At 48.7% G+C, this 25,339-nt stretch overlaps 2 protein-coding genes across 16 annotated transcripts; both read left to right on the top strand.

The window, feature by feature from the left end:
* The first annotated feature begins 8,076 nt into the window (after nucleotides 1-8,076).
* Nucleotides 8,077-14,258, top strand: RPL26 (ribosomal protein L26). Its single transcript, XM_019413505.2, has 4 exons — nucleotides 8,077-8,187; nucleotides 9,132-9,304; nucleotides 10,433-10,573; nucleotides 14,083-14,258. The coding sequence occupies exons 2-4, from the start codon at nucleotides 9,137-9,139 to the stop codon at nucleotides 14,209-14,211; spliced, it is 438 nt and encodes a 145-aa protein (XP_019269050.1). The 5' UTR covers nucleotides 8,077-8,187; nucleotides 9,132-9,136; the 3' UTR covers nucleotides 14,212-14,258.
* A 1,123-nt stretch (nucleotides 14,259-15,381) lies between these two features.
* Nucleotides 15,382-24,720, top strand: KRBA2 (KRAB-A domain containing 2). Of its 15 annotated transcripts, none has more exons than XM_019413493.2 (4): nucleotides 15,382-15,635; nucleotides 16,188-16,290; nucleotides 17,302-18,117; nucleotides 19,390-24,720. In XM_019413493.2, exons 3-4 carry the CDS (start codon nucleotides 18,084-18,086, stop codon nucleotides 20,643-20,645), a joined length of 1,290 nt encoding a protein of 429 aa, XP_019269038.2. In that variant the 5' UTR covers nucleotides 15,382-15,635; nucleotides 16,188-16,290; nucleotides 17,302-18,083; the 3' UTR covers nucleotides 20,646-24,720. The 15 variants fall into 15 exon arrangements, with proteins under 15 accessions (XP_019269038.2, XP_019269041.2, XP_019269037.2 ...); XM_019413496.2 differs by having other exon boundaries at nucleotides 16,202-16,290; XM_019413492.2 differs by having other exon boundaries at nucleotides 15,382-15,581.
* The last annotated feature ends 619 nt before the right edge of the window (nucleotides 24,721-25,339 follow it).

Raw genomic sequence — 25,339 nt, forward strand, 5'->3', positions numbered from 1 at the left:
CCCGCCTCCTCCAGGCTGGTACGGAGCAAAATGGAGAGCTGGTGGCTTCCCCCTTCCTGTGGGGTCACCAGCCCTGAGGCGTCCTCCTTCTCTGCCAGGTGACCCACCCGAAGCCAGGCGGGGCTCACTGGTGGCTGGCTGGGGGCCCAATGGCAGGACCCTTCCGGGTCAGAATTCCCACCCGGGGTTCTCTAGCCCGCTGTCGGGAACAAACAGAAGCAGTGACTCAGGGCCCGAAAGCGCCCTTCCCAGAATCTCAGCAAACGTCCTCACGGCTGCCCTCCCGCCCCCAAGTCCTCCTGAACCCCAAGTCCCCGGCCTGGAAGGCCTTCCCTTGTGGGGAGGAGCTGATCTCAGGGGCTGTGGCCCCGGGGACCTCTGGGGGAAGTAACAGAAAAGGGGCGCTGAGGCCGAGGCTGGCAAAATGGCCCACAAACAGAGCCAGAGGCCTCCGCAAGCCTCGCGGGCCCGTGAATGGTCCAAAGTTTGAGTCTTGGGGTTGTCAAGGGTGGACTGGAGGGCGGGGAGTGCAGGGGAAGCTCGACCGAGACTTGAGTCAGCCGAGAAGTATGCAACTATGGGGGCAAATTAACCCCTGGGGGCTCCCGCCTCCCAGCCGGCCCAGGTCCTCATGACCCAACCACTCATTAGAGGTCACACCAGCCGGGCCAGTTTCCCAGGCCCATTCCCAGCTGGGCGGGGTGGGGAAGCAAACAGCTGAATTCATCAGGGACTCTACTGTCTCAATGAGACAGTCCCCACCCTGGACTGTGGCCCGGCTCCGTGAGGAGGGCCACTCCGAAAGCCTCGGACGGGGTCTTGCCCATACGTCAACGGGCCATCATCTTAACTACAGGATGAACAACGACAAAAACTCTCAGCTGCTCTCTGGGATAGGAGGTTGTTCACGCCCCGGCTGTGCCAAGAGCTAACGCTCCCCCCCCCCCCCCCCCCCCCCGCCCCCAGCCTATGCCTCTTGGCAAAGTTCACTATCTGCGGGGAAAGAAATAACGCCCTGCCTCTTATCTAGTTCCCAAATCCCTGTGGTGGCTGGTGTCCATTAGGGGACCGCCAGGGAAGGGCTCCACTGTATAGGGGATATTTGGGAAGCAGGGAGGGCTGATTGAAAACACTTACGGATTTCTTTTTGCTCTTTTCCAGACCCAAAAAGAGCATAGGTGCTATTTGTGGGGCCGGGGGGTGGGGGTAGGGAACAAGTGGATCCATGGGGAACATATTTATTACAAGACTAAAAAATGTTAAAAATGTTAGTTAAAAACTAACGACTCTGTTTTATTTAAGCTCGGTCAGACTGCTTTAAACAGTGTCATTGAATTTCTGGGGACTTGACTCTAGCGTTTTCAGATTCTGTTGTGTTTGCCAAAGGCTAATTTCAAAAAACCTGTGGTGTTTTCATGTCATTCATTCAGTGGTGACTCATAGCTGGCACTTTTTTATTTTCAAAGAACGCCGAAAGTTATTTTTTAAATAAAGGTATATATTTTTCCAAAGATTCCAAAGACATTGCCAACACACACGGGGAGCTCTGAGCTTGGACTTTCTGGGAAAATTCACTTCAGACGAAAGAGTTTGAAAATACAAAGGCAAACGGGTCTTAAAAAACAGCCACACTTGTGATAGAAATGCAAATTAAAATTCTGCTGGTATATATACCATTTTTCACCTATTAGCCCGTCAAACCCTGATTAAAAAAAAAATTATGTTTATTTACTTTTTGAGAGAGAGACAAACAGACAGGGTGCGAGTGGGGGAGGGACAGAGAGAGTGGGAGACACAGAATAGCTCAGAGCCTGAAGTGGGGCTTGAACCCACAGACTACGAGATCATGACCTGAGCCAAAGTTGGACGCTCAACCGACTGAGCCACCCAGGTGCCCCTCAAACCCTGATTTAAAACCCACTCTGCTGCCCAAGCTGAGGGAAAGCAGGTGAGGTGGTTGGGGATGTATATTGGTAACAAACCCTAGGAAGGGAAATTTGACATCACCTATCAAAATTTCCACTTTGACCCAGCAAGTCCTATTCTAGAAACATATCCTGTAGATAGACTTGCAGAGATGGGCAGTGACTCCGCAGTGTTCTATAATTGCAACTTTGTCATCACAAAGGATTGGAAAAACCCTACGTGACAATCAATAGGGGCCTGGGGAGATGTCCCCCTTCCCCCTTGATACTTTTTGAACCAAGCAAACATACTACTTATTCAAGAATTAGATTGAAAAATGTTAGTACAGGGGTGCCTGGCTGGCTCAGTTGATTGAGCATCTGACTTTGGCTCGGGTCATGATCTCATGGTTCGTGAGTTCGAGCCCCGCATCGGGCTCTGTGCTGATGGCTCGGAGCCCGGAGCCTGCTTTGGATTCTGTGTCTCCCTCCCTCTCTGTCCTTCCCCCACTCATGCTCTCTCTCTCTCTCTCTCTCTCTCCCTCAAAAATAAGTAATAAAACACTTAAAAATTGTTTTAATCTTTTTTAAAAAATGATACTAGATGCCAAAGATATCTTCAGGGTACATACCTGTTGCCCCGTGAGGAGCTGGCCCCCAAAACGTTTGAGAGCTGCGGGACTCCCTGTCCTGTGGCTCAAGGGTGTCAGCTACGGCTCAGTGGGGCTGGTTTGTCTGCTTAGAGGTGCGACATCTTATGCTGAACAAGCACACCAGGAAGGAAGGTAAGAAGCTTAATATTTGACTCAGTGTTTCTCAGCTCCTATGGGCTTCTTTGGGCCGGATCATTTACTATGCTTGTTTTGATTTTTCTCTACCCTTCCTTTCCTTTGTCAAGTGAAAAGCTTTGGCTTTGAGTTAACCACCCTGAGGTCAGGGCACTACAGAGAGATACCATTAGATAAATAAAGAGATGGACAGACAGACCGATGGATGCCTGGGATTAAACATGAGCTGTTCCTCCTCCCTACCTTCCCTTGTCCAGGGGCGTGCCCCTTACACACACACACACACACACACACACGCACACGTACGCACACACAACTTGGCCACCTAAATCTAAATGCCCTAATCTAATAGCACGTATTCATCAATCAATGCCAATACATGGAAATTATATTACATTTGGCTATCTTCCAAATGAAACAGCTAAGCAGTCTATACAACCTAGCCACCTGTGTAATCCTAGTCACGTGCCTTGACAAAAAAAAAATGTGTCACATCATCTGGCTCATGCTAACTCTCTCCCATCTCAACCTTTTGATTCATGCTATCTGATTTCATCTACTCGACCTATACCGGAGGCCCACAGGAGCCCTTCTCTGCGGTCCCACAAAGTTTTGTTTTTTTTTTTTTTATGAGACAGATGGCATTGTATCGGGGTAGGGGATTTGTGGGAGGCATCGGCACTGGGCGCTGGGCCAGGGTGGCACGGGCCATGCTCAAGGCACCCTCTCGGGTGTGGTGCCCACCATTGAAGCCACTGGTGTGGACCAAGATGCAGCCAGGGATCCCACTGATCTGGGCTAGGGCCTCATCCCGAAGTCCCCGCCATGGCTCTGGCAGGGGCAGCCGGCTCTGGAATGCGTGGGGCTCCTTGGGCACACAACGTACCCCCCGCTGTCCAGCCTGGTCCGTGTAGATAACAAAGGCGACGGTCACCGGAGGGGACAGCCCAGATTCCAGGTCCACCTGGAATCGCCGGGCCAGGGCCTCTGCCACCAAGGCCCAGGCTGGCAGCCAGCTGTGCTGGTAGGAGTCCACTCTCTGCAGAAACTCCTCTCGAACTAGATCCTAGTGCAAACCTTTCTTGGTCTTCTTTACCAACACCGATGTCTTTTAATTTCATCAGCATTTCCTATTGGAAACCACGGTTCTTCCAGGAAAACATTTGGCATTCCTGAATAATACTTTCCAAATGTCTTTTGCTTTTAATGTTTATTCATTTTTGAGAGAGAGAGAGAGAGAGAGAGAGAGAGAGAGAGAGAGAGAGAGAGAACACGAGCAGGGGAGGGGCAGAGAGAGAGAGAGAGAGGGAGACACAGAATCCAAAGCAGGCTTCAGGCTCTGAGCTGTCAGCACAGAGCCCGACGTGGGGCTTGAGCTCACGGACTGCGAGATTGTGACCTGAGCCAAAGCTGGACACATAAGAATGGTCTTTAGGGGCACCTGGGTGGCTCAGTCAGTTAAGCTTCCAACTCTTGATCTCAGCTCAGGTCATGATCTCATGGTTCATGGGATCGAGCTCATCATGGGTTCGTGAGCTGACAGTGCAGAGCCTGGTTGGGATTCTCTCTCTCCCTCTCTCTCTCAAAATAAATAAACTTTAAAAAAGAATGCTTTTTAAAGCACATATCTTGTTTTAAATGACACACAAACTGGAAGCATTAATAAAATGTAAGACTCATGCAAAAAAAAAAAAAAAAAAACAACCCAAAGCCCCTTTAATTTTAACATATACCTGCAGAGTCTAGCCCTACCAAGCAAGCTTAAGGATTCGTCTATTTGTAGTGAAAACCCAGGCCACGGATGCCAGGAGCCTGGGCACATAGCACCTCTGCACTCCTGAGACACCCTCCCATGACCTCTACCTTCGGCAAAGCCTGCAATGACTCAGACAGCCCTGTGGCTCACCTCTCTTCCTCTCTGACTTCCTTATCAGCCCAGACGTCCTCTTTTGGCCCCAAATAACCTTGCCCCATCCCCACACTCTCCCTCATCCTCCTTTTACCTGGTGCAAATGAACGCGACAACTAATTCTCAACACAAACTATTGGCAGTTCCAACAAATGGTGTTGGGCGCAAGGCTCGGGGCTTTGCTTGGGTGGTTCCCTCTGCCTGGAAGATACTTCCCCACCCTTGTCTCCCGGGAGAACTCCTACCTAGCTTTCCAGAAATAATCCAAGGGTTACCTGTGAAGACTTCCCTGAGCCCAACCTCAGTTAGAATCGACTGCACCCCATTACCTTTCCAGGCACACTTTATTATGCCTGTTTGTTGACATGGCCATTTCACCAATTCTTCCTTCTAGACGGTATGCTCCTTGAGGGGAGGCTAGATCTTACTGATCTTTTTTTCTTTTTGAGAGAGAGAGAGCTCACAATTGAGCAGGGGGCAGTTGGAGAGAGAGAGAGAGAGAGAGAGAGAGAGAGAGAATTGAGGCTCACCCGATGTGGGACTTGAACTCACAAACTGTGAGACCATGACTTGAGCCTAAATCAGATGCTTAACGACGGAGCCACCCAGGTGCCCAGTCTTACTGATCTTTGTATCTCAGTGCCTGGCATAGGAATTGGTAAAGAGTAAGAGAGAAATATTTGAAGAATGTATAAGTGAAGGCAGGCAATCAAGAAGGAAGGAAGGAAGGAAGGAAGGAAGGAAGGAAGGAAGGAAGGAAGGAAGGGATAAATGGGATGGTTACGTGTCTAAGGGCTAAAAAAGTTTTAGTCCAAGGGACTTAGGTGTGGAGTCTGGATACCTGGTTTGACTTAGGACTTCACAAAGACTGGTTTCAAAAGGACCCAAAAGAGTCAGTTTAAAAGGAACTTTTTCAGGGTGTCTGGGTGGCTCAGTCAGTTGAGCGTCCAACTTCAGCTCAGGGCACGGTCTCGCCGTGTGTGAGTTCGAGCCCCGCATCAGGCTCTGTGCTGACAGCTCAGAACCTGGAACCCGCTTTGGATTCTGTTGTCTCTCTTGCTCTATGCCCCTCCCCCGCTCATTGTCCCTCCCCTCTCTCTCTCTCTCTCTCTCAAAAATAAATATTAAACACTATATGCTAACTAATTTGGATGTGAATTTTAAAAAATAAAATTAAAAAATAAAAATAAATAAAAACAAAATCTTTAAAAAAATTTAAAAAACTTTTTTAAAGGAACTTTTTCAAATCAAGTAAGAGGCACGTAAGGAAGGCGAGGGGCGGGCAGCCAGGCGAGGTGCCCGGACTCTCGCGCAGGGAGGAGCCAAGACATTTATGCGGATAAACAGACTCTCAACCAGGCTACCAGTAATTTGCATCTGTGCACACAATTTGTACCCTGGCATTCTTCACGCCGTATAAAGTGGTTATGCTGTCCAAATGGTGGCCTGAAGGTTTAATCTCCATGAGTCAGTGTTGTGCACGGGGGCGGAGGGAGGGTGGAGGTAAGGAGGCCTTGGAGGGAAGGGTGTCAGCAGTGAGTGATGGGGAGGAAGAGGAAACAGAAGAGGCCTTTGTGGGAAGAGAGGAAGAGGTTAGGCGAGACCTTAAGAAGAGGGGGTTAAGGAAACTCCTAAGAACAAGGAGAGAGAGTTAAGGTGAGTCCGTGAAGATCAGAAAGGAAGGCAAAGTAGGAAGGCTTCGGCTGTAACTTTCAGCCACCAAGTCAAATTCAGCCCAGCCCCGGAGCCCCATGGGCTTTTCTCTGAAGGTGTCTTCGCTACAGCCACCAGGACCTGGCTCCTGGAGACAGTGCATCATGCTGCCTCACACCTCCAAGCCTCCCCTCTAGCTATTCCCACTGCTTCGTGGAGCTAATTTTAACATTCTCCAAAACTCAGCCAAGGGTGATCTCACCCCAGAAGTCTTCCCTGACCCCAGAGCTCTGTCCTATTCCCGGAGCACAGAAAGGGTGGCTAGCTCAACCAGCACTTTTCCTGGGGTCCCGTGATTGCGGGTTTCGCTGTTTCTCCTCTAAGACAGTGAGCTTCCTGCAGGCAGAAGGTTTGACTAATTTCATTCTGTAGCTCCAGTGTCCCTTTTAGGGATGGCTTGCAAAAGATGCTCCATAAACATTTGTTGAAAAGAATTGTGGGGGCTCCTGGATGGCTTAGTTGGTAGGGCATGTGCCCCTTGATCTGTGGTCATGAGTTCAAGCTCCAGGTTGGATGCAGAGTTTACTTAAAAAAAAAAAAAAAAAAAAAAAAAAGAATTGTAGTAGAGATACTCTATCCGAATCTTTCAGTTAGAAAAATCTGGGGCTGTTTACCTTACAGCATATTTAAAGCACAACTTTTCTTAAATCACGAAAACACAGGTTCTTTACTGATTCTACCCTGGCCCCTCAAAGACACGGTTTCTTGCTCTTTGACTCGACCAAATGGAGTCCTAGAAATTGGGACCATATAGGGAAGGGACTGGGGAGCACCTACACGGGTCCCTCCATAACCTATGGGTTCTACAAAACGCGTACAAGCTCCTCCCACTTCTCTGTGGCTCAATGGCCCCATCTGTACAATGGGAACAATAATACTGTACCAGCCTCACAAGGCTATTTGGTGGATGAAAGGAGTTAACGTGAAAAGGAGAAGAGCATTTCCAGTGCTCCGCAAGCTCACTATGTCTCAGGAATTATTATGAAATGCATGTCTTCTGGACGTTGCATCATTCATTCAATGACAATGCATTACTCATTCAACAGAAACCGATCCCTTATTGAGTACGCGACGGCAGGGCACCCTGCGGGAGCTCACACACACACACACACACACACACACACACACCCCAACTGCAGCCTGCCCCAGAATCCGTTTGCTGGGGAGGGCACCCTCTCGCCCTGCCTCCATCAGACCCTGAACCGAAAGACAGCAGGCAGTACAATTCAGAAAGGGCCACAGCGCTCCGCTTGCAAAGGCCTCCTTGCAAGTGTGGACCGGCACCCCGTGGCATCACCTTCGAGCTCGTTAGAAACTCAGGTTCAATCTCGTTGCGCTGGGCGGGGACGGATCGCGGGTCCCAGCCCTTGCAAGGTCCGTGGCGGGTCGGAGCGCCCCACGGCGCCGGCAGCACACGCCGGATGGAGCCCGTTAAAGGACCGGCGCGCTCGGCACGCCGGCGCCACGGGCCCGGAAAGGCTTGGCGGTGTCCACGGAACCGAGGTCGCCAGTGGCCACCTGGCTAATGTGCCTCCCGCTCCCTCACCACTCACGGGGACAGTCACACCCTGAGCAATCCCCGCCCCCCGCCCAGGAACTAGCCTTCCCAGAGAACGCCGCTGCAGACCCCAAACCTACCCCGGGAGACACCAGGCCCTGGAGAGGGCAGTTTTGCAGGTCCTAGCAGTTCCCCTCCCAGCCGCTGGGGGACACTAGTCACCAATCTCTTTCCCAGTTTCCTCTTCTCGTTCAAACCCAGCGCCTCTCTCGCGCCAAGAGACGATCGGTCTCGCGAGATCTCTCGTAAACTTACAGAACCGGAAGTAGCGTGTAGCTCTCTTCCCTTTTGCGGCCATCGCTGGAGCTGTAGCGGGTGAGTTTTCGCCGGCCGAGCGCGAGTAATCCGTAGCCATCCGTTGGCGGGTGTGCTGTCTTTTGGCGCTAGGGGCCCGATACTCTCCCGGCGAACGAGTAGCGCCGAGGGAGAGGGGCTAGGATGGTCCCCAGCCTGTCTTCCTCTTAATTCCAGGGGTGGCCGATTCGGGAAGGGAGGAGAGGGGTTTGGGAACTCGGAATCGGAGCCCTGAGAGGAGGGGTTCTGCGCAGATGGTTCAAGTCTATTCAGTGTCGTTTCTTAAAGAAGAGCCTCGCAATAACTTTGGCAAAGCCAGGGAACTTGCAGGCCGCGCTCATTAGAAGGTTTTCTTGGACCCGAGATGTGCAGCGTTTCCCAGGTTTGGGGAGAACGGAGCTAAATGTGTTAACGTCCGAGTCCGTAGGGTATTGGCTTCGGTTGGTCTTTGTAAAGCGTAGTGTTGTAATTGAGTTATCGGACCGCTTCGTCTTCATCAGAGATACAAGTCCTGTCTTAAGTTCCTTACCCGATATTTCAGGTGCTTGGAGGCTGTGAACTAAAATAAAAGCTTAAGAACTAAAACAAGTCTGTTACTAATGGAAAATCGTTTGTCGGGGGCGCCTGGGTGACTCAGTAGGCTAAGCGACTTGGGCTCAGGTCATGATCTCACTGCTAGTGGGTTTGATCCCCGCGTGGGGCTCTGTGCTGACAGCTCAAAGCCTGGAGCCTGCTTGGGATCCTGTGTCTCCCTCTCCCCGGCTTGCGCTCTGTCTTGCAAAAATGAGTAAACGTTTAAAAAAAAAAAAAAAACTCTTTGTCCCATAAACGAACATAGAAAGTACAACAGTTTCTGTGGGCTTCCTGAGACTTCAAGATGAAATTGTTGGGAATGTCACTTGTTGGGACGCTGAATGAGATTTTGAGCATTTAAGGGTTTACGCCTCTTTTCACTCTCTCTTTAGCCAACATGAAGTTCAATCCGTTTGTGACCTCCGATCGGAGCAAGAACCGTAAAAGGCATTTCAATGCACCTTCGCACATTCGCAGGAAGATTATGTCCTCCCCTCTTTCCAAAGAGCTACGACAGAAGTACAACGTTCGATCCATGCCCATCCGGAAGGACGACGAAGTACAGGTATGTGCTGTGCCCGGGTGTCTTGGCAGATACCCCACACCTGGCATAGAAGAGGGATCATCTACTGAGAAAGATGCACTTGAGACCGTGCTCCCCAGAGCAGGATTGCACAAGGGCACTAAGAACCCAAACAGGAAAAAAAGAGCAATTGTCCCAAGTATCAGAAAGCGGAAAGGTGGTTCGGAACCAGAGCGTTACCCCGCGGTTCTCTTTTTCTTGGTGCGTTTGGTCATTGAAGAGGCTGTCGAGGGTCCAGATACAGAAGCTATAACTGAACCGTAGTCTTCTCTGGTGGTTTCACATTTACAGGTGAATATCTTGCCAAATCTATTTAAGCGAACGTTTCTGTGAACGTTATTTAGCTGGAACATGCCGCTGTCGATTGCAAGATTTTAGGCCGTCTCTAAAGCAACTCGCCTGTCCCCCGTACTATTTGATGAGGTTAATACCCATTTAAAGATGAAGCCAGTTCCCAAGTAGTGGTGCAGGTTGCGAACAGCCCCTGGTTGCTACTGGGCTGGTGCTACTGGGCTGGTGCTAGAATTGCCTCTAGATTTGGGAGGTGGTCTTCTCTGTTGAGATCATCTTCATGCGAGAAGATGTGCTTCTGGAAAGAAATCTCTGGTTTCTTTCAGAAGCACTTTGGGTTGCTTCCTGGCGAACAGGATCTTAGGACTACCGGGTAGGACGCTGTTAAACTTTGGGAAAGAATTGAGTTTTTTCCCATGTATTTGCTGCTGCCTACTCTGTTACCGGGTGGGACACTTTATTGGGTTGTGAATTAAATCTTGTGGCCTCTCGCTTCCTCTGAGACGGAGTAAAGTTCCTTGTGGTCACCCAGCTACAAAAAGCCTAAGTGGACTTGTTTTTAACCTACCAAGCCCACCACTGCAGACCATCAGTTGATGGGCGTACTGTCCATCACAAGGCGTATATGGGGGAAGGGTTTATTTGCAGGCTAATTAAAGCCAGAGAGAATTACTCCCATGTTTCCAGTAACCATTACATCTTTCAAAACTGAAGGGTCTTACAGATCTGAGAGAGTAAATGACATTTACGTGATTTAGTTTTCCTGATTTGCAAGGTTGACTTTCTTAATATTTCTGTCATTCGTGAATTTGTATTTAGGTTGTGCGAGGACACTACAAAGGTCAGCAGATTGGCAAAGTGGTCCAGGTTTACAGGAAGAAATACGTCATCTACATTGAACGAGTACAGCGAGAGAAGGCCAATGGCACAACTGTCCACGTGGGCATCCACCCCAGCAAGGTGGGTGTTTCTGAGAATGCCTGAGAGAAGGAAATTACGGCAAGTGTTGGCAGGTGGGACTGCTTGTTTGCAGAGCAATCCCATAGAGATAGACTCCTGATTTTAGAGGTTCTAGAAACCAGTCTTAGGGCAAATACCATATTTGAATGGAGTCCTGGAAACCAGTCTAAAAATTTTTATGAGATCAAGTTGTTTTTAACAGTCATTTTGTATATTTAATGTACCTTTTGGTCAGTAGCAATTAGTAAACTGATCAGTCTGACAACAAAATTTAAAATCAAGAAATGGGTTATTTTTATTTTATTTTTTAATATTTATTTTGAGACAGAGAGTGAGCAGGGGAGGGGCAGAGAGAGGGAGACAGAGAATCCCAAGCAGTCTCCGCACTGTCCCCGCAGAGCCCAGTGTGGGGCTCGAACTCACAAACGGTAAGATGGTGACCTGAGCAGAAATCAAGAGTCAGGTGCTTAACTGATTGAGCCATCCAGGCGCTGCTAGGAAATAGGGTAATTTTTAGATTAAATGGAGCTGATCCCCTATTTGTTTTTACATATTAAAGTGGAGTCAGTATGGCAAGTTTAGAGCCTTGCAGAGATTTCATACATTTACAAATGGGGAAGAAAACTGGAGCACAGAAGCGAAGATCTCCTGGATGGTGATAGTGTCTGAGCCAGGATAGAAAATCCAGTCTGTTAATAACCCATAACAGGTGCCTGTCTGGAACTTGGATGTGAATTCTCTGATCCAGCAGTCTCTGATTGATCTCTCTTTTAAGAGAGAGCAAGCCAGGGAGGGGCAGAGAGAGGGAAAAAGAATTCCAAGCAGGCTCTGCACTGGCAGCAAAGAGCCTGACGTGGGGCTCGAACTCACAGAGATAGGACCTGAGCCGAAATCAAGAGTCGGCCACTTAACTGACTGAGCTACTGATGGCTCCCCAGTTTTGTGTTTTTTGTTTTGAAACATTTTATGTTGCCACCATAAATCTCTTTTTCAAACTACAGGAAAGTTGAAAGACTGGTGTGGTAAAATCCCTGCATATCTTTCACCTGGAATTCACTATAAATGTCTTCCCGCATTTTCTTTACCCCTCTTCAACACCCCCAGTGGATTACAAGCGTCTTGACACATCCTCGCATGTTCTCTTAAGAGCAAGGACTTTCTCGTTTTCTAACCTTCGCCAGTCATATGTGCATCTGGAAAGAAACCTCTGGGTTGCCTCCTGGTGAACAGGATCGCTAGGACTACCCGGACTGTTAAACTTTGGGAAAGAGTTGGGTTCTTTGCCACGTGTATTTGCTGCTGCCTACTCTGGCTGGCAGGCAGGCAGGCAGACCTGGATTCCAGGTGAGGAAATCTTGGTCTTTTCAAGGTAGCACAGCTGAGGACATACCCACTTCCTCGCTGTGGCGCGGTGATCACCTTCATGTCTTTAGTTCCGCCTGGGGAGTCACACATACAAAGGCAGGTGATTCCAACCCAGACCTCAGCATCCAGTGGCCTAGTTTGCATTTCAGCTTGGATTTCTGATTGATGACCTCAGACCTCATGTGTTCAAACTTCTGACTTGGTTCACAGTTTGCCGCCATCGCCGTGTAGGGCAGCTCTGTCCTCCCAACTGCTCAGGACGAAAATGTCATTTATTATTTTACACCCCCCTGTCTGTTCTATCCAGAATCCTGTCTGTTCCCATCAGAGTGGCCTTTTTGTTTCTATTTTTATAGAAGTTTATTTTGAGGGAGAGAGAATCCCCAGCAGGCTCCCCACCGTCCGTGCAGAATCCGGTGTGGGGCTAGAACTCACAAACCATGAGATCATGACCCAAGCCTAAATCAAGAGTCGGACGCACTCAGGTGCCCCAGAGTGGCCTTTTTTTTTTTTTTTTTTTTTTTTTTTTTTTTTAATGTTTATTTATTTTTGAGACAGAGAGAGACAGAGCATGAACGGGGTAGGGTCAGAGAGAGGGAGACACAGAATCTGAAACAGGCTCCAGGTTCTGAGCTGTCGGCACAGAGCCTGACGCGGGACTTGAACTCACGGACCGCGAGATCATGACCTGAGCCGAAGTCGGCCGCTTAACCGACTGAGCCACCCAGGCGCTCCCAGAGTGGCCTTTTAAGACCTTACTCGATCCCCTCAGCAGCCGCTTGTAGACGTCCACTCTTCGTGATCTAGTCTGCTGGCCTCCTTGCTCGTACGGCCGAACTGCTCACAGCGTGTCTGCTGTGAGCAGCATCACCTGGCCGCCTGATCAGAGTTCCAGATTCTGTTCCAGGTCTACTGGGGCAGCACCATTAATCTGTTTTCACAAGCTCTCCAGTTGATTCTTAGACACACTTAAGATTGAGAAACATGTACGTATAAACCTTTTAAGTTCTGCCTTTGGACCTTTGGACTTGCTGTACTGTTACCAGAATCGCTCTTCACTTTACCCCCTTTTTTTCCAGGTGTTTATCTTTTCTGTTTGTTTTTTATTGGAATCTATTGGGTGTCTGGATGGCACAGTTGGTTAAGCATCCAGTTGTTGATTTCAACTCGGGTCATGATCTCATGGTTCGGGAGTTTGAGCTGGCAGCTCACAGCCCATTTGGTCTTCTCTCGCTCCCTCTCTCTGCCTTTCCACTGCTCGCACGTGCCCTCAAAAATAAGTAAGCGTTAAAAAAATAAAATATATTTGGCAGAATATGTAAATTCAAGGTGTATGAGCTATTAGTTTGATAGCTTTATGTATAATATGATTGCCATTGTAGCAATAACGAGCACCTCTGTGTGGTGCATAGCTATCCTTTTTAGTAATTGGAGTAACTAAGTTCTAGTGTCTTAGCAAGTTTGGTGATTATGATGCAGTATTGTGTAGAGATCACTGTGCTGTACATTGTATCTCTAGGGGGTTACTGTTTGTAACTTTGTACCCTTAACATCTATCCTGTCTCCTATCCCTTGGTGACCACCATTTTATTCTGATTTTACAATTCCACATGCTCGTGAGCCATACAGTACAGGTCTCTGACTTCTCTCACCGTAATGTGTTCAAGTTTTCAAGTGTCTGTTTGAATGGAGCCTGACCAGTAGGGCCTTGTTTGACCACCCTGTGACTTAGCCTGTTTGCCAGCATTCCTTAGCCTCCCCACGTTGCCCGGTTTTTCTCTATGTCAGAGTCTGAATACATTCACTTAATTTGTTTTCTCTCTCCCCATACTAAAATACAAGCTCTCTGATGGCAGAGATTCTCTTTTAGGTCATTGTGCTGTGTTTGCAAACCTGGTTCAGTGCCCTTTACCCCTTTCCCTCACCTTCCTTCATAAAACTAAAATTTATCGTAACCTGGAGGTCTTTAACAATTAGATCTGTTGAAACAAGGTCCGTACTATGATTTTGTGGGTTGAAGCGTGAGTAGGGGCTACGTTTCCAACTTTATGATTCTGAGGTTATAATAGAAACAAAAATACATATGGTTAGCTTGTGAAACTAGTAACTATTTAAAGCTTAGAAATGTTTCTGTTTTTCTGCAGGTGGTTATCACTAGACTAAAACTGGACAAAGACCGCAAAAAGATCCTTGAACGCAAAGCCAAATCTCGCCAAGTAGGAAAGGAAAAGGGCAAATATAAGGAAGAAACGATTGAGAAGATGCAGGAATAAAGTAATCTTATATTCAACTTTAAATAAAAACTGTTAAAATGATAAAATGATGAGCCTTTAATTTCTGTGTGGTGCCTGGAGATACTACCTACTTCTTCACAGGGGACCCGTTTTCAGGGAAGTTAGGTGGCATTTGCCATCTGGAGGCAGGCCGCCCCTATCTTGTGGCTTGATTTACCGTTTGGGTTTTTTCATGTGAGCATCAGTTCTTTTAACAACTGGGATTTAACAATATTCTGAAATCAGGACTGCTAAGGTAGTGATTTTTTCTTTTCTTTTCTTTTTTTTTTTTTTTTTCCTGGAGTTGGCTCCATGCCCAGCATGTGGCTGGAACTCAGCCCTGAGATAGTCACTCTGCATGGACTGAGCCAGCCCGGGGCCCCTCTTCATTTTTACAGCAAGCAGTGTTTGGGGGACATCATGGCTCATTGAGAAGAAGGCCTAGATAGGAAGCTATGTGAGATCCTGCCTCTTGAACCTGTCTCCTGTTATGTGCACGTCTATGTTGTAGTAGCCTACTTTTAAATTTTTTTCCTAAAAGTTAGATTGCCATTGGATTGAAAGTCTTGTCAGGAGGACAGGAGCTGCTAGGCTTTCCCAGCAGCGTCCAGCCCCCTGCCCCAGGCTGTTCCCCTACAGTGAGAAGCTACAGGATCCCTGGCATGCCCACGGGCCCCCTTTACCAACCTGTTTTAATGCACTGGTGCCGCACGGAAGGGGACCGTTACATCAGAGTCTAACGAAACAAATCTTCAGGTTGCAGTTAGAAGTAAGCGCTGTCCATCTGAATGAAACGCAGGTTCTCGCGACCACGTAAATAGGTGGAGGCACTGCAGACACGGACGCCTCTGCCCTCATTTTAGATTAAGCTGCCGGACTCAGAATGCTGACGGCAAGTTGACTTCGCGAGTTGCAGGCTTTGCAACAACGTGGGAAAATAACCGGTTTTGCCGCGGGGGACCGGGCTCCGTGGCTTGTTCTGCCAAGGTCACGCGCACGCCGGCCTCACGTATCCCTAGTCCCCGCCACTTCCCAACGACAGACGGGGCAGGACGCTCATGACCCCCCCGTCCCGAGCGTGGAAAGGGTGCCGGCCGGCCCGCAGCGTCAAGGGCGGGGCTTCCGGCCGGCGCGGAGCAGCTTCCGGGGCGAGCGGCTTGAGGGACCGACTGGGCACGCGCGGGCGGGAGGAGAGACCGCGGCTGGACGCGGGGTGGGCGGTCCCCGACGCCGCGGCCCCAGGCATATATCCCTCACCGCCCGGGCGTCCCGTCCTCCCCTCTGGCCTCGCGGGATTGGCGGGGCGGGTCCGCGGCCGGGCCCGGGAGGGGCGGAGCCCGCGGGAGTGCGGGGAGGAAGGCCGCGCAGGGGTAGGTGGTGCCCGAACCAGGTCCCAGGAGGAGGTGGAGTGTCCGTGTTGGAAGGTGCGGGGACACTGGGCTTAGCGCTTTATCCGGCGTTACCGCCGAGTCTTCATCCGGAAACTGGCACCTCCGCTGTGACGGTGGAGGACACCGAAACCTCAGTAACTGCCGGAGGCAGACACACAGCGAGTGGTAGAGTCCTAAATTGAATTCCCACGCCGCCCTCTGCACGGCCTCGCCGCTGCACCCGGACGGGAAGTGTTTGCAAACGTCCTTTGAGTATCTTTTGTCTCGGCTTTGTATTCCTTGGCGCTCCGAGCGAAAATACCTAGGTGGATGGCCCAGCTCCTACCTGCTAGGTTGCGTAAACCTGAACCAGTCGCTACAAATACAAAGCGAAGGGCTCCGCTGAGTGCCCCGCCCCCAGGGAGGGGGGGCGTGGCCATTAGCTGGAGTTGCCGAATGTGTCGGGAAGCAGGCCGTTTTGAGCTGGGGGTGACCCGGAAGATCAGTGAAAGGACGTTCCAGATCTGGGGCGCCAAAGCAAAGACTCACAGGTGGGTGAGGAAGGGAGGTGTTTCCAGTTTTCTCTAACCAAAGGTCATTTATCAGTTTCCCCCCAACAGGCACAGATCGCACCGGGAAGCTGAACACAGTCCTTTCATGCTGCCGTGGAACGGGTGTTGAAAACCCAGATGGCCGCAGGGATGGGCAGGTAAGCTGAACAAGGTAGCAGGTGGCTTAGGGACCCTGAGAAACAGGAGCGTGCAGACTGTTTAACGGGAGCTGCTGTCTCCACTCCAGCCAGTTGTTGCCAAGCAGCAAAGTTCCCAGCGTATCCAGATCTTCCCATTTTCCAAGCACATCAGTCAAGATGCTTTTGTGAAATCCCCCAATCTCTAAGTATAGGTAAATCGTTCTAATTAAAAAAAAAAAAAAGTACACTGGGTAGACTAACCAAAGTAAGTCTGTTAGCCAAATGTGGTTTTTGGGCTGTGCCTCAGAATTTCCTGCTATAGTGTAAGGACCGTATCTCATATTAAAGACTGAGATTTTGCATCTTTTGATTATAAATTGTTTCCAGCCTGTCTTCTTTCTTTTACAAGTTGGAAATGAGGCCCTTCCTTCCTTTGCAGTCCCCTGAAGGGCCTCCTACAGCTGCCAGTGCAGCCACTCAATTTCGGAGAGACGCTGGTTTCAGTGAGGAGTCTGGAAGGCACTTTACTGGATGCCGTTGAATATCTTGCGGTTTTCAGGTCTGTTCTAAGGACCACTAAGGCTGTGAGACGACAACAGATACTCCTTCAGAAACAAAACGCCATGTCCGGGATTAAATGAGACTGGTAGATGAAGCAAACTTTGTTTTACTGCAGAACTTCTCAGAGCCTTTAGAACATCATCGTATACTGAGGATCTTGAGTTCAGACTCAAACAGCACTCGCAAACGTTCTATTTTTTCACTACTAAAATGTGTGTCTTCCACATGTTTTAATTTGGATGTGTTCATTTAATAAAGGTTCTCTGTTTTTCCGCTCAAAGGAAGGCCATCAGTAAGGCAGTGGTTTTGTCGTCAGTAATGTCTTAGAATCAGGAATGTTCCATGGTCAACCAGTGATGCTGAGCGAGGGAGTCTGAAGCCTTTTTAGTGGAGAACCTTCAGGACCTCGGCTCAGCTAAGACCCTTGCTCAGAGCTCTGAACCCTTTTCATCTTTCTCTGCTTTTCAGGATTCTGCCCTATCCCTCAGCTCTGCGTTTGATGGCTGGGATCCTGGGGATCTTGTTTTCCTCTGACTGTTGGGATTCCTGTTACCATCATATGAATTCTTCCCCCGGCCACATCACCATCCCACCATCTGGAGTTGTGCTAAGGAATCTGGGTTTAGACACCTGAGTATCAAGTTCTGTCCCTGAGGAATTCTCCGACCTTGGTGGACTGTGGACTCTGTTTGGGGTATCTCTTTTTGGCATGATACTCTCCTGACAAATCTGTACATAACGTATAGTATTTCCATTTCTGGAAACACCCTGCTGCCTCAATTCAGAGCCATCAAGCCTGTACCCGAAAGTGTCTCCCAGCCTTGGGAGCACCCAGGTTCATTTGGACTCACTGTTTTTGTTTTTGTTTTTTTTTTTTTTCCCGGAAATATGTGGCTCTCAGCTCAGGCAATGTCAAAACAGCCCAGGCCTACAGACCTCCCAGGAGGGCAGAACTTTTTTTTCTTACCCACGAAGCAGGAGTCACATGATTGGATAGGAGACCTTGTCTTTATTTCTGGGATCTTCCGTATAATATTCACATGACTCACGTGCCAAGTCATTTATGCTGGCGTGGCTTCATTCCAGGTACCCTCCGCTCTCCCTTCCCCAGTCCCGATGTGGCTGCCAGGAATGGTCCCTGTGGCTGCAGCTGGCATTATCTCAAGAGGTAGCGACCTTTGGCGGGCATGACCGAGGACTAAAGGTGTTTGGAAGCCTCTGGAAGGACTGCTGAAGGGTGCAGGGACACAATGCTGGACAATTATGAGAATGTGGTCACTCGGGGTAAGGACTCAGACTCTTCATTCGCTAATCCTGTGTATGGTTAACGGGAAAACCATCGTAAAATTTCTTACCACCTTCTCCTCGATTCTCCTAAAGTGAGGACAGGCTCTTGGGCCACAAGAAACTGATTATGTTGATTGTGGAAAGGCTGAAGAGCCCTCTCTGCCGTGAACTTCAAGTTCAAAGTTTGCTGTTATCGTGTGATAACCTTCTAGCAATGTTCTCCTGTTTATATTATTTTAAAAAAATTTTTTTTAACATTTATTTATTTTTGAGAGACAGAGAGGGACAGAATGCAAGCTGTGGAGGGTCAGAGAGAGACAGACACAGGATCTGGAGCAGGCTCCAGGCTCTGAGCTGTCAGCACACAGCCTGATGCGGGACTCGAACCCACAAACTGTGAGATCGTGACCTGAGCCGAAGTCAGATGCTCAACTGACTGAGCCACCCAGGCGCCCCTCCTGTTTATATTATTTTAAAAGTTACTGAGGGAGGGGCACCTGGGTGGCTTAGTTGGTTAAGTGTCCAACTTCGGGTCAGGTCATGATCTCATGATTCATGGGTTCGAGCCCCGCGTCGGGCTCTGTGCTGACAGCTCAGGGCCTGGGGCCTGCTTTGAATTCTGTGTCTCCCTCTTTCTCTGCTGATCCCCTGCTTGCACTCTGTCTCTCTCTCAAAAATAAATAAGCATAAAAAGTTTTTTAAAAACAAACAAAAAAAGCTACCGAAGGAAGGTATTAGTCCACTGTCCTTAAGCATTTCCATTTATCCTGTCTCCTGTTCAATTAATGAAGACCAGTTAATCAGGTTTCCCCGTATGAGCTAACAGTTTCATTTGTTCTGTTTGCCTGAAGTCTAAAATTACTACATATTTGCGTATATATCTTACTGATGTAAAATTCTTTTGACATGCCCTGGTTTTGGATGGTCTTCGTTGGCTTTTTAATTTTTTTTTTAATTTTGAGAGACAGAGAATCTCAGGCAGTCTCCATGCACAACACAGAGCCCAGTGTGGGGCTCTGTCCCACTACTGTGAGTTCATGGCCTGAGCCGAAATCAAGAGTCAGACGCTTAACCGACTGAGCCACCCAGGCGCCCCTTGCTTGGCTTTTTAGTTGCCTTTTTCTGTTACTGCTTTGTATTATTATCGTGTTATCTTTCTTCTATGTAGTCGTCTTCAAATATCAGATGGAAGAATGCAGAACTCTGGAGGGAGAGTCTTTCAGATGGAATATCAGTGAATTGAACTCTGTTTCTTTCTCCCTTTCCTAGGATCCTTCTTACAGCTCTCCATGATGCCCCAGAAAGCTGGAAATGACTCCCCTGGTGTTTCCAGCACAAGTGAAACGGAAATGGAGATAAGTGACATGAGAGAAAAGTTTCTTACAAGTGTGACAAAGTTAGTAGAAAGCAAAAGTTACAACAGCAAGGTGTTTTCCAAAGAAAAGTACTTTCAAACAATAAAGGAAGTCAAAGAAGCCAAGGAAAAGGGGAAGAAGTCATCACGCGACTACCGCCGCGCAGCAAAATATGACGTGATCTCTGTGCAAGGCACGGAGAAGCTAATAGAGGCCGCTCACAGGGAACGTGATCGAATACGGTATTACGTACATAAGGAAGAGTTGTTTGACATTCTTCACGACACACATCTCAATATTGGACACGGTGGGCGGACACGGATGCTCAAGGAGCTACAAGGAAAATACGGGAATGTCACCAAAGAAGTCATTGTCCTGTATCTGACACTCTGTAAACAGTGCCACCAGAAGAACCCAGTGCCCAAGAGAGGTCTTGCGCCCAAGCCCATGCCTTTTAAGGACGTCGACTCCAGATGCCAAGTTGAAGTATTTGACATGCAGTCAAATGCCGATGGTGAGTTCAAGTTTATTTTGTATTACCAGGACCACTCGACCAAGTTTATCATCTTACGACCGTTAAGAGCTAAACAGGCCCACGAGGTGGTCAGTGTCCTGTTGGATATTTTCACAATTCTCGGTACCCCTGGCGTGTTAGAATCTGACAGCGGCGTAGAGTTCACAAACCAGGTTGTTAATGAGCTCAATGAGGTATGGCCGGAGCTGAAGATCGTCTGTGGTCAGCACCGCCCTGGCCAAGGCCAGGGCTCCCTGGAGCGAGCGAGCCGTGACGTCAAGAACATGATACGTGCCTGGATGCGGAGTCACTGCTCACGCCGCTGGGCCGAAGGCCTGCGGTTTGTGCAGCTGGCGAGGAATCAGGTGTTCGACGTTTCCTTGCAGCAAAGTCCGTACGAAGCGATGTTTGGCTGTAAGGCCAAACTCGGCCTGTACTCCTCACACTTACCCCGCGAAACCGTGGCCGTCTTACAGACAGAGGAAGAGCTGGAAATTGCGGAAAAACAGCTAGAAAGCAGCCTTTGGATCAGGCAGGAAGAAAGGACTGAGATGGGAGCAGACAGATCTGACATGGATGAGGACATCGATCCCACGCCTCCGGAACCTACAGAGCCCGGCACCTCACAGGGGGCCCCAGGCCTCTTCTGCTGGTGAACGGGCGCCTGCTGGGTGCCGTCCAGCCATCTGAGAACTGGCGCCAGATTCCCCGGGGAAAGGAACATGAAGGCTGCGCTCTCCACAGTCGCTCACGTTGTCCACGGCAGTGCTTGCAACGAGGGGAAAAGCGGGCCGGGTCCGTAACAAATGACCACAAACTTGGCAGCTTAACAGGAACATACCCTTCGGCAGCTCTGGAGGCCAGAAGTTCAAGATCAAGGTGTCGGCAGGGCTTGTTGCTTCTGGAAGCTCGGTGAGAATCCGTCCCGTGCCTCTCTCCTCTCCCTGATGGCCGCTGGCAGTCCTCTGCATTCCTTGGCTTCCTCGAGTCTCTGCCTCGTCTTCACGTGGAGCTTCACCTGGCCTTTCCCCCTCTGTCTCTCTGCGATCTCCTTTTCTGTCTCTTAAAAGGACACCACGGCATACCAACCCCATGCCATTGGATTTAAGGTCCTCCCCAATCAGGGATGATCTCCTCTCGACATCCTCACCTTAATTGTATCTGCAAAGACCCTTTGTCCAAGTGAGCTCCAATTCACGGGTGTTGGGGGTTTGGACTTGGACATACCTTTCTTGGGACACAGTTCTACCAACTACAGCCAGTAGAAGAGTATTTCTGCCTGCAGAACCTGAACCGATGGGGTCTTAAGTGTGGTACCCTACGTACATCTAGTACGTATTCCTTCTGCCAAGCCCCCCTCCTCAGACAACATCCCGAAAGGTGGGGGCATCGGAGGAAGAGGTGTAGTGAGAAAAGAGGAGAGCGGCCACCTCAGCATCTGAGCTCTATTTCCTGCTTCAAGAAGAACTGTATGTGCCACCCCTGCTGTCACAATGGCATTAAGAACTTGTGATGGGGCACCTGGGTGGCTCCATTGGTTGAGCCTCTGACTTTGGCTCAGGTCGTGATCTCACGGTTCAACGCGGTTCGTGGGTTCAAGCCAGCGTCATTTATTTTTGGCTCTCAAAAATAAATGAACGTTGAAAAAAAATTTAACGTGCAAAAAAAAAAAAAAGGAAAAAAATGATTTGTGATAAAAGCGACATTCCGCATCTGTGGGGAGGAGTTATATTATTCAGTTAATGGTGCTGGATCAGTTAGCTATCCATCAGGGAAATGTGAAGCCTGATTCTTCAGCAAAACACAAAACTATAAAAATATGGGGGAGGGGAAAACGGAGGGTTTTTGTGATCTCGGGATGGAGAAAGCCTTTGCGAGCAACGCATGAACTTCAAACGCCATAAAAGAAAGTTAACCTACTTGCCCTAATGGACAGTTCAAATGGCTATGGAAAATAATGCCATTTGAAACATGAAAAGATAAATGATATCGGGAGAAAAAATTTGCAACACTTAAAACACGTAAGGCATTGATTTTTAAAAGCGTACTTAGAAATTATTAGTGAAAAGAGCAGCCAATAGAAAGCGAGCAAAGGCTAACCACGGAAGACAAATCAGCGGGTAGTTCTGCTTGATGCCGTGCCTGCGTGTGGCTGTGGTGTGATGGGAGACCCCGTGGCTTGGAATCAGATCCGGGCTGTCAGCTTAATGTTTATTTTGAGAGAGAAAGTGCCACGGGGGCAGAGAGAATCTCAGGCAGGGGGATTCGATCCGGGGTGCGATGCCACAACCGTGAGATCACGACCTGAGCCGAAATCAAGAGTCAAGACACTCAATCGACTGAGCCACCCAGGCGCCCCTGGGCTGTCTGTTTAAATGAAACAGACTCCAGTTATTTGAAGGTTTTTACTTTTTCCATTGTGCGCATGGGAGAAGGGAGAAGTGCCTGGTGCTTCTATATTTAACAAACCTGACTGGTAAGGAGATATAGTAATTGCTACATTATTTTCAAGGCAGCTGTATTCGTTTCCTGGGGCTGCCCTAACAAACGGGGGCAGGGGGGTGCTTCAACAACAGAAATGTATCGTGTCACAGTTCTGGAAGCCAGAAGTCCCAAGATCGAGGTGCCAGCAGGTTTGGTTCCTTCCCAGGGCCGTGAGGGAGACTTCGCGTCTCTCCTAGCTTCTGGTAGACTCGGGTGTTCCTTGACTTGCAGATGACATTCTCTCTGTGCCTTCACATTTGTGTGTGTCTGTCTCCCTCCGTGTCCAAGAGCCCCCGTCTTACGAGGACCCTGTTGTGTAGGATGAGGGCCCACCCTAGTGATGTCCTTTTAACTCCCATCTTCTGCCTCCTTATTTGGAAATAAGGTCACATTCAAAAGTACTGGGAGGTATGACTGCAACCTTTTTGGGAGGGGTGAGGGGGACAGAGTTCAGCCTGTAGCAGCAACCAATCAGAAGGACTATCGATTTCAGAGGTAGTTTTTAGGAGAGGTAGCAACAATTTCTTAAGTCTCGGAAGGCTTACAAAGTCCCTGTGTTCAAATAACACTTGCAAGAGCAGATTATTTTAGCAGAAAACAGAAAAAAGTTGATAACCAGTTACCAACGTTCACACAAGTCTTGGTTTTGCACAGGAGAAGCCGATGGAGATTCTTAGGGAAGATACCTTGTCCAACTGGATTATTTGGCTCAGTTTTATGATGCAACATGGCACCTACCTCCGCACCTAGTGGAGGGAGGGAATGTTGCCGTATCTTTCGGAGACTCTTCGTTACTTACGAAGACTTGCATTTTTCATGCTCATCTCTAGAATTCTGTTAAGAGGCCTGTGAAATTCCATTTTACTAGAAAATACAATGGAGAGTGGGCTAAAAACAATGTCACTTAACAGCCTCTTGAACTCCAAGCTTAACTGTGAAACGGAGCAGGTAATAATCCCACCCTCAGGTGCTCACTGCCCCTGGTACTACCATGGCGAGCCCTGAGTCCCGTACAGAATTGCTGAATCAGTATGTCGTACACCTGAAACGAGTGTCACATTGTAGGTTGATGATGCTTCAATTAAAAAAGTATTTGTGGGGGTGCCTGGGTGGCTTAGTCAGTTAGGCGTCCGACTTCAGCTCAGGTCCTGATCTCACAGTCCGTGAGTTCGAGCCCCACATCGAGCTCTGTGCTGAGAGCTCAGAGCCCGGACCCTACCGTCTCCCTCTCTCTCTGTCCCTCCCCCGCTCACTTTCTGTGTCTCAAAAATAAACATTGGAAAAAAAATTTTTAAGTATTTGTTGAACGATAATCCGCACCTCACAGAGCTGTGATGAGGTTTATAAGAGGGCATTATGGGTATTTGTCGGCACAGGGCTCAGTGCCCAGCCCTTGGCCACTGTCCCTCTGCCTGTTAGCATGCGTGGCCACATTCTCAAGCCACAGTTGGCCCTGGAGCACTGGCTCGGGATCTCCTTCACCCTTCGAGGTCGAGCACACCCCTGCAGCTCTCCTACCCTCGAGTTCAGAAGTGCGGTGGCAAAAGCTATTCTGCTCAAGTACACTTTTGCCTTTCTGTGGGTTTTTAGGTTTTTTTTTTTTTTTTTTTTTTGGCAAGCTTTTTTGGTTTGTTTTTGGCAGCAGGAACATTTAACATGAGATCTACCCTCTTGACAAAATTTGTAAGTGCGCAATATGCTATTGTTAACTAGAGGCAAGATATACAGATCTCTAGAATGTAATCATCTTGCATAACTGAAACTTTATCCCCCCACTGAATAGCAGCCCCCACTCCCCCTCCCCCCAATCCCTGGCGACCACCGTTCTGCCCTCTGCTTCTCTGTGTGTGACCATTTCGGGTACCTCGTATAAGCAGAATCATGCAGTATTTGCCTTTGTGTGACTGGCGTATTTAAACTTAATGCCCTCAAGGTTCATCCACATTGTCAACTATGGCAGGATGCTTCTTTTTGAGGCAGAATAAACCACTGCGGGTATATAGTACGTTTCTCTTTATCATTCATCCATCGGTGGACATTTGAGTTGTCTCCACATCTTGGCTGTCTTGAATAATACTGCAGTGAACTTGGGCATGCAGATCTCTTTTTTCCAGATCGTGATTTCAACTCTTGGATAAATTTGTAGGAGTGGGGGCGCCTGGGTGGGCCAGTCTGTGCTGACAGCTCACAGCCTGGAGCCTGCTTCAGATCCTGTGTCCTCTCTCTCTGCCCCTCCCCTGCTTCTCTCTCTCTCTCTCTGAAAAATAAGCATTTAAAAGAAAATCTGTAGAAGTGGGATTGCTGGGCATATGCTATATCTGTATTTAATTTTTTTAGGAACCTGCGTGCTGTCTTCCACGGTGGCTACACACATCCAGTTTCTCTGCATGGTCACCAACACTTGTTACCTTTTGGGCTTTATCGATAATAACATTCCTAACAGGGTGGGGTGATACCTGCTTGTGGCCTTCACTTGCGTTTCCCTGGTGACCAGTGATGTTGGGCATCGTCTCATATACCTGTTGACCATTTGAATGCCTTTCTGGAGAAATGCCTATTCGAGTCCTTGGCCTGTCTTTTTAATTGGGCTATTAGGGAGGTTTTTTTGCTTCGAGTTGAAGGCGCTGCTTACATCGTTTGGATATTAACCCTTTATCAGATACTTTCTTCCATTCCGTAGTTTGCCTTTTTTCTCAGGCCTCCGCTCTGCAGACACTTACGAGTTTGATGTAGTCTCCCTTGTCTATTTTTTGCTTTCGTTATCTGTGCTTTTGGTGTCCTACCCAAGAAATCACTGCCAAGTCCAATGTCACGAAGCGCTCCTTCTGTGTGTTCTTCTAGGAGCTTTCTAGTCCCGGGTCCGAAC

The sequence above is a fragment of the Panthera pardus genome, unplaced genomic scaffold (genome assembly GCF_024362965.1).
Source record: "Panthera pardus isolate Hobbes unplaced genomic scaffold, ASM2436296v1 HiC_scaffold_3, whole genome shotgun sequence".
In the NCBI taxonomy this organism is placed as follows: Eukaryota; Metazoa; Chordata; class Mammalia; order Carnivora; family Felidae; genus Panthera; species Panthera pardus.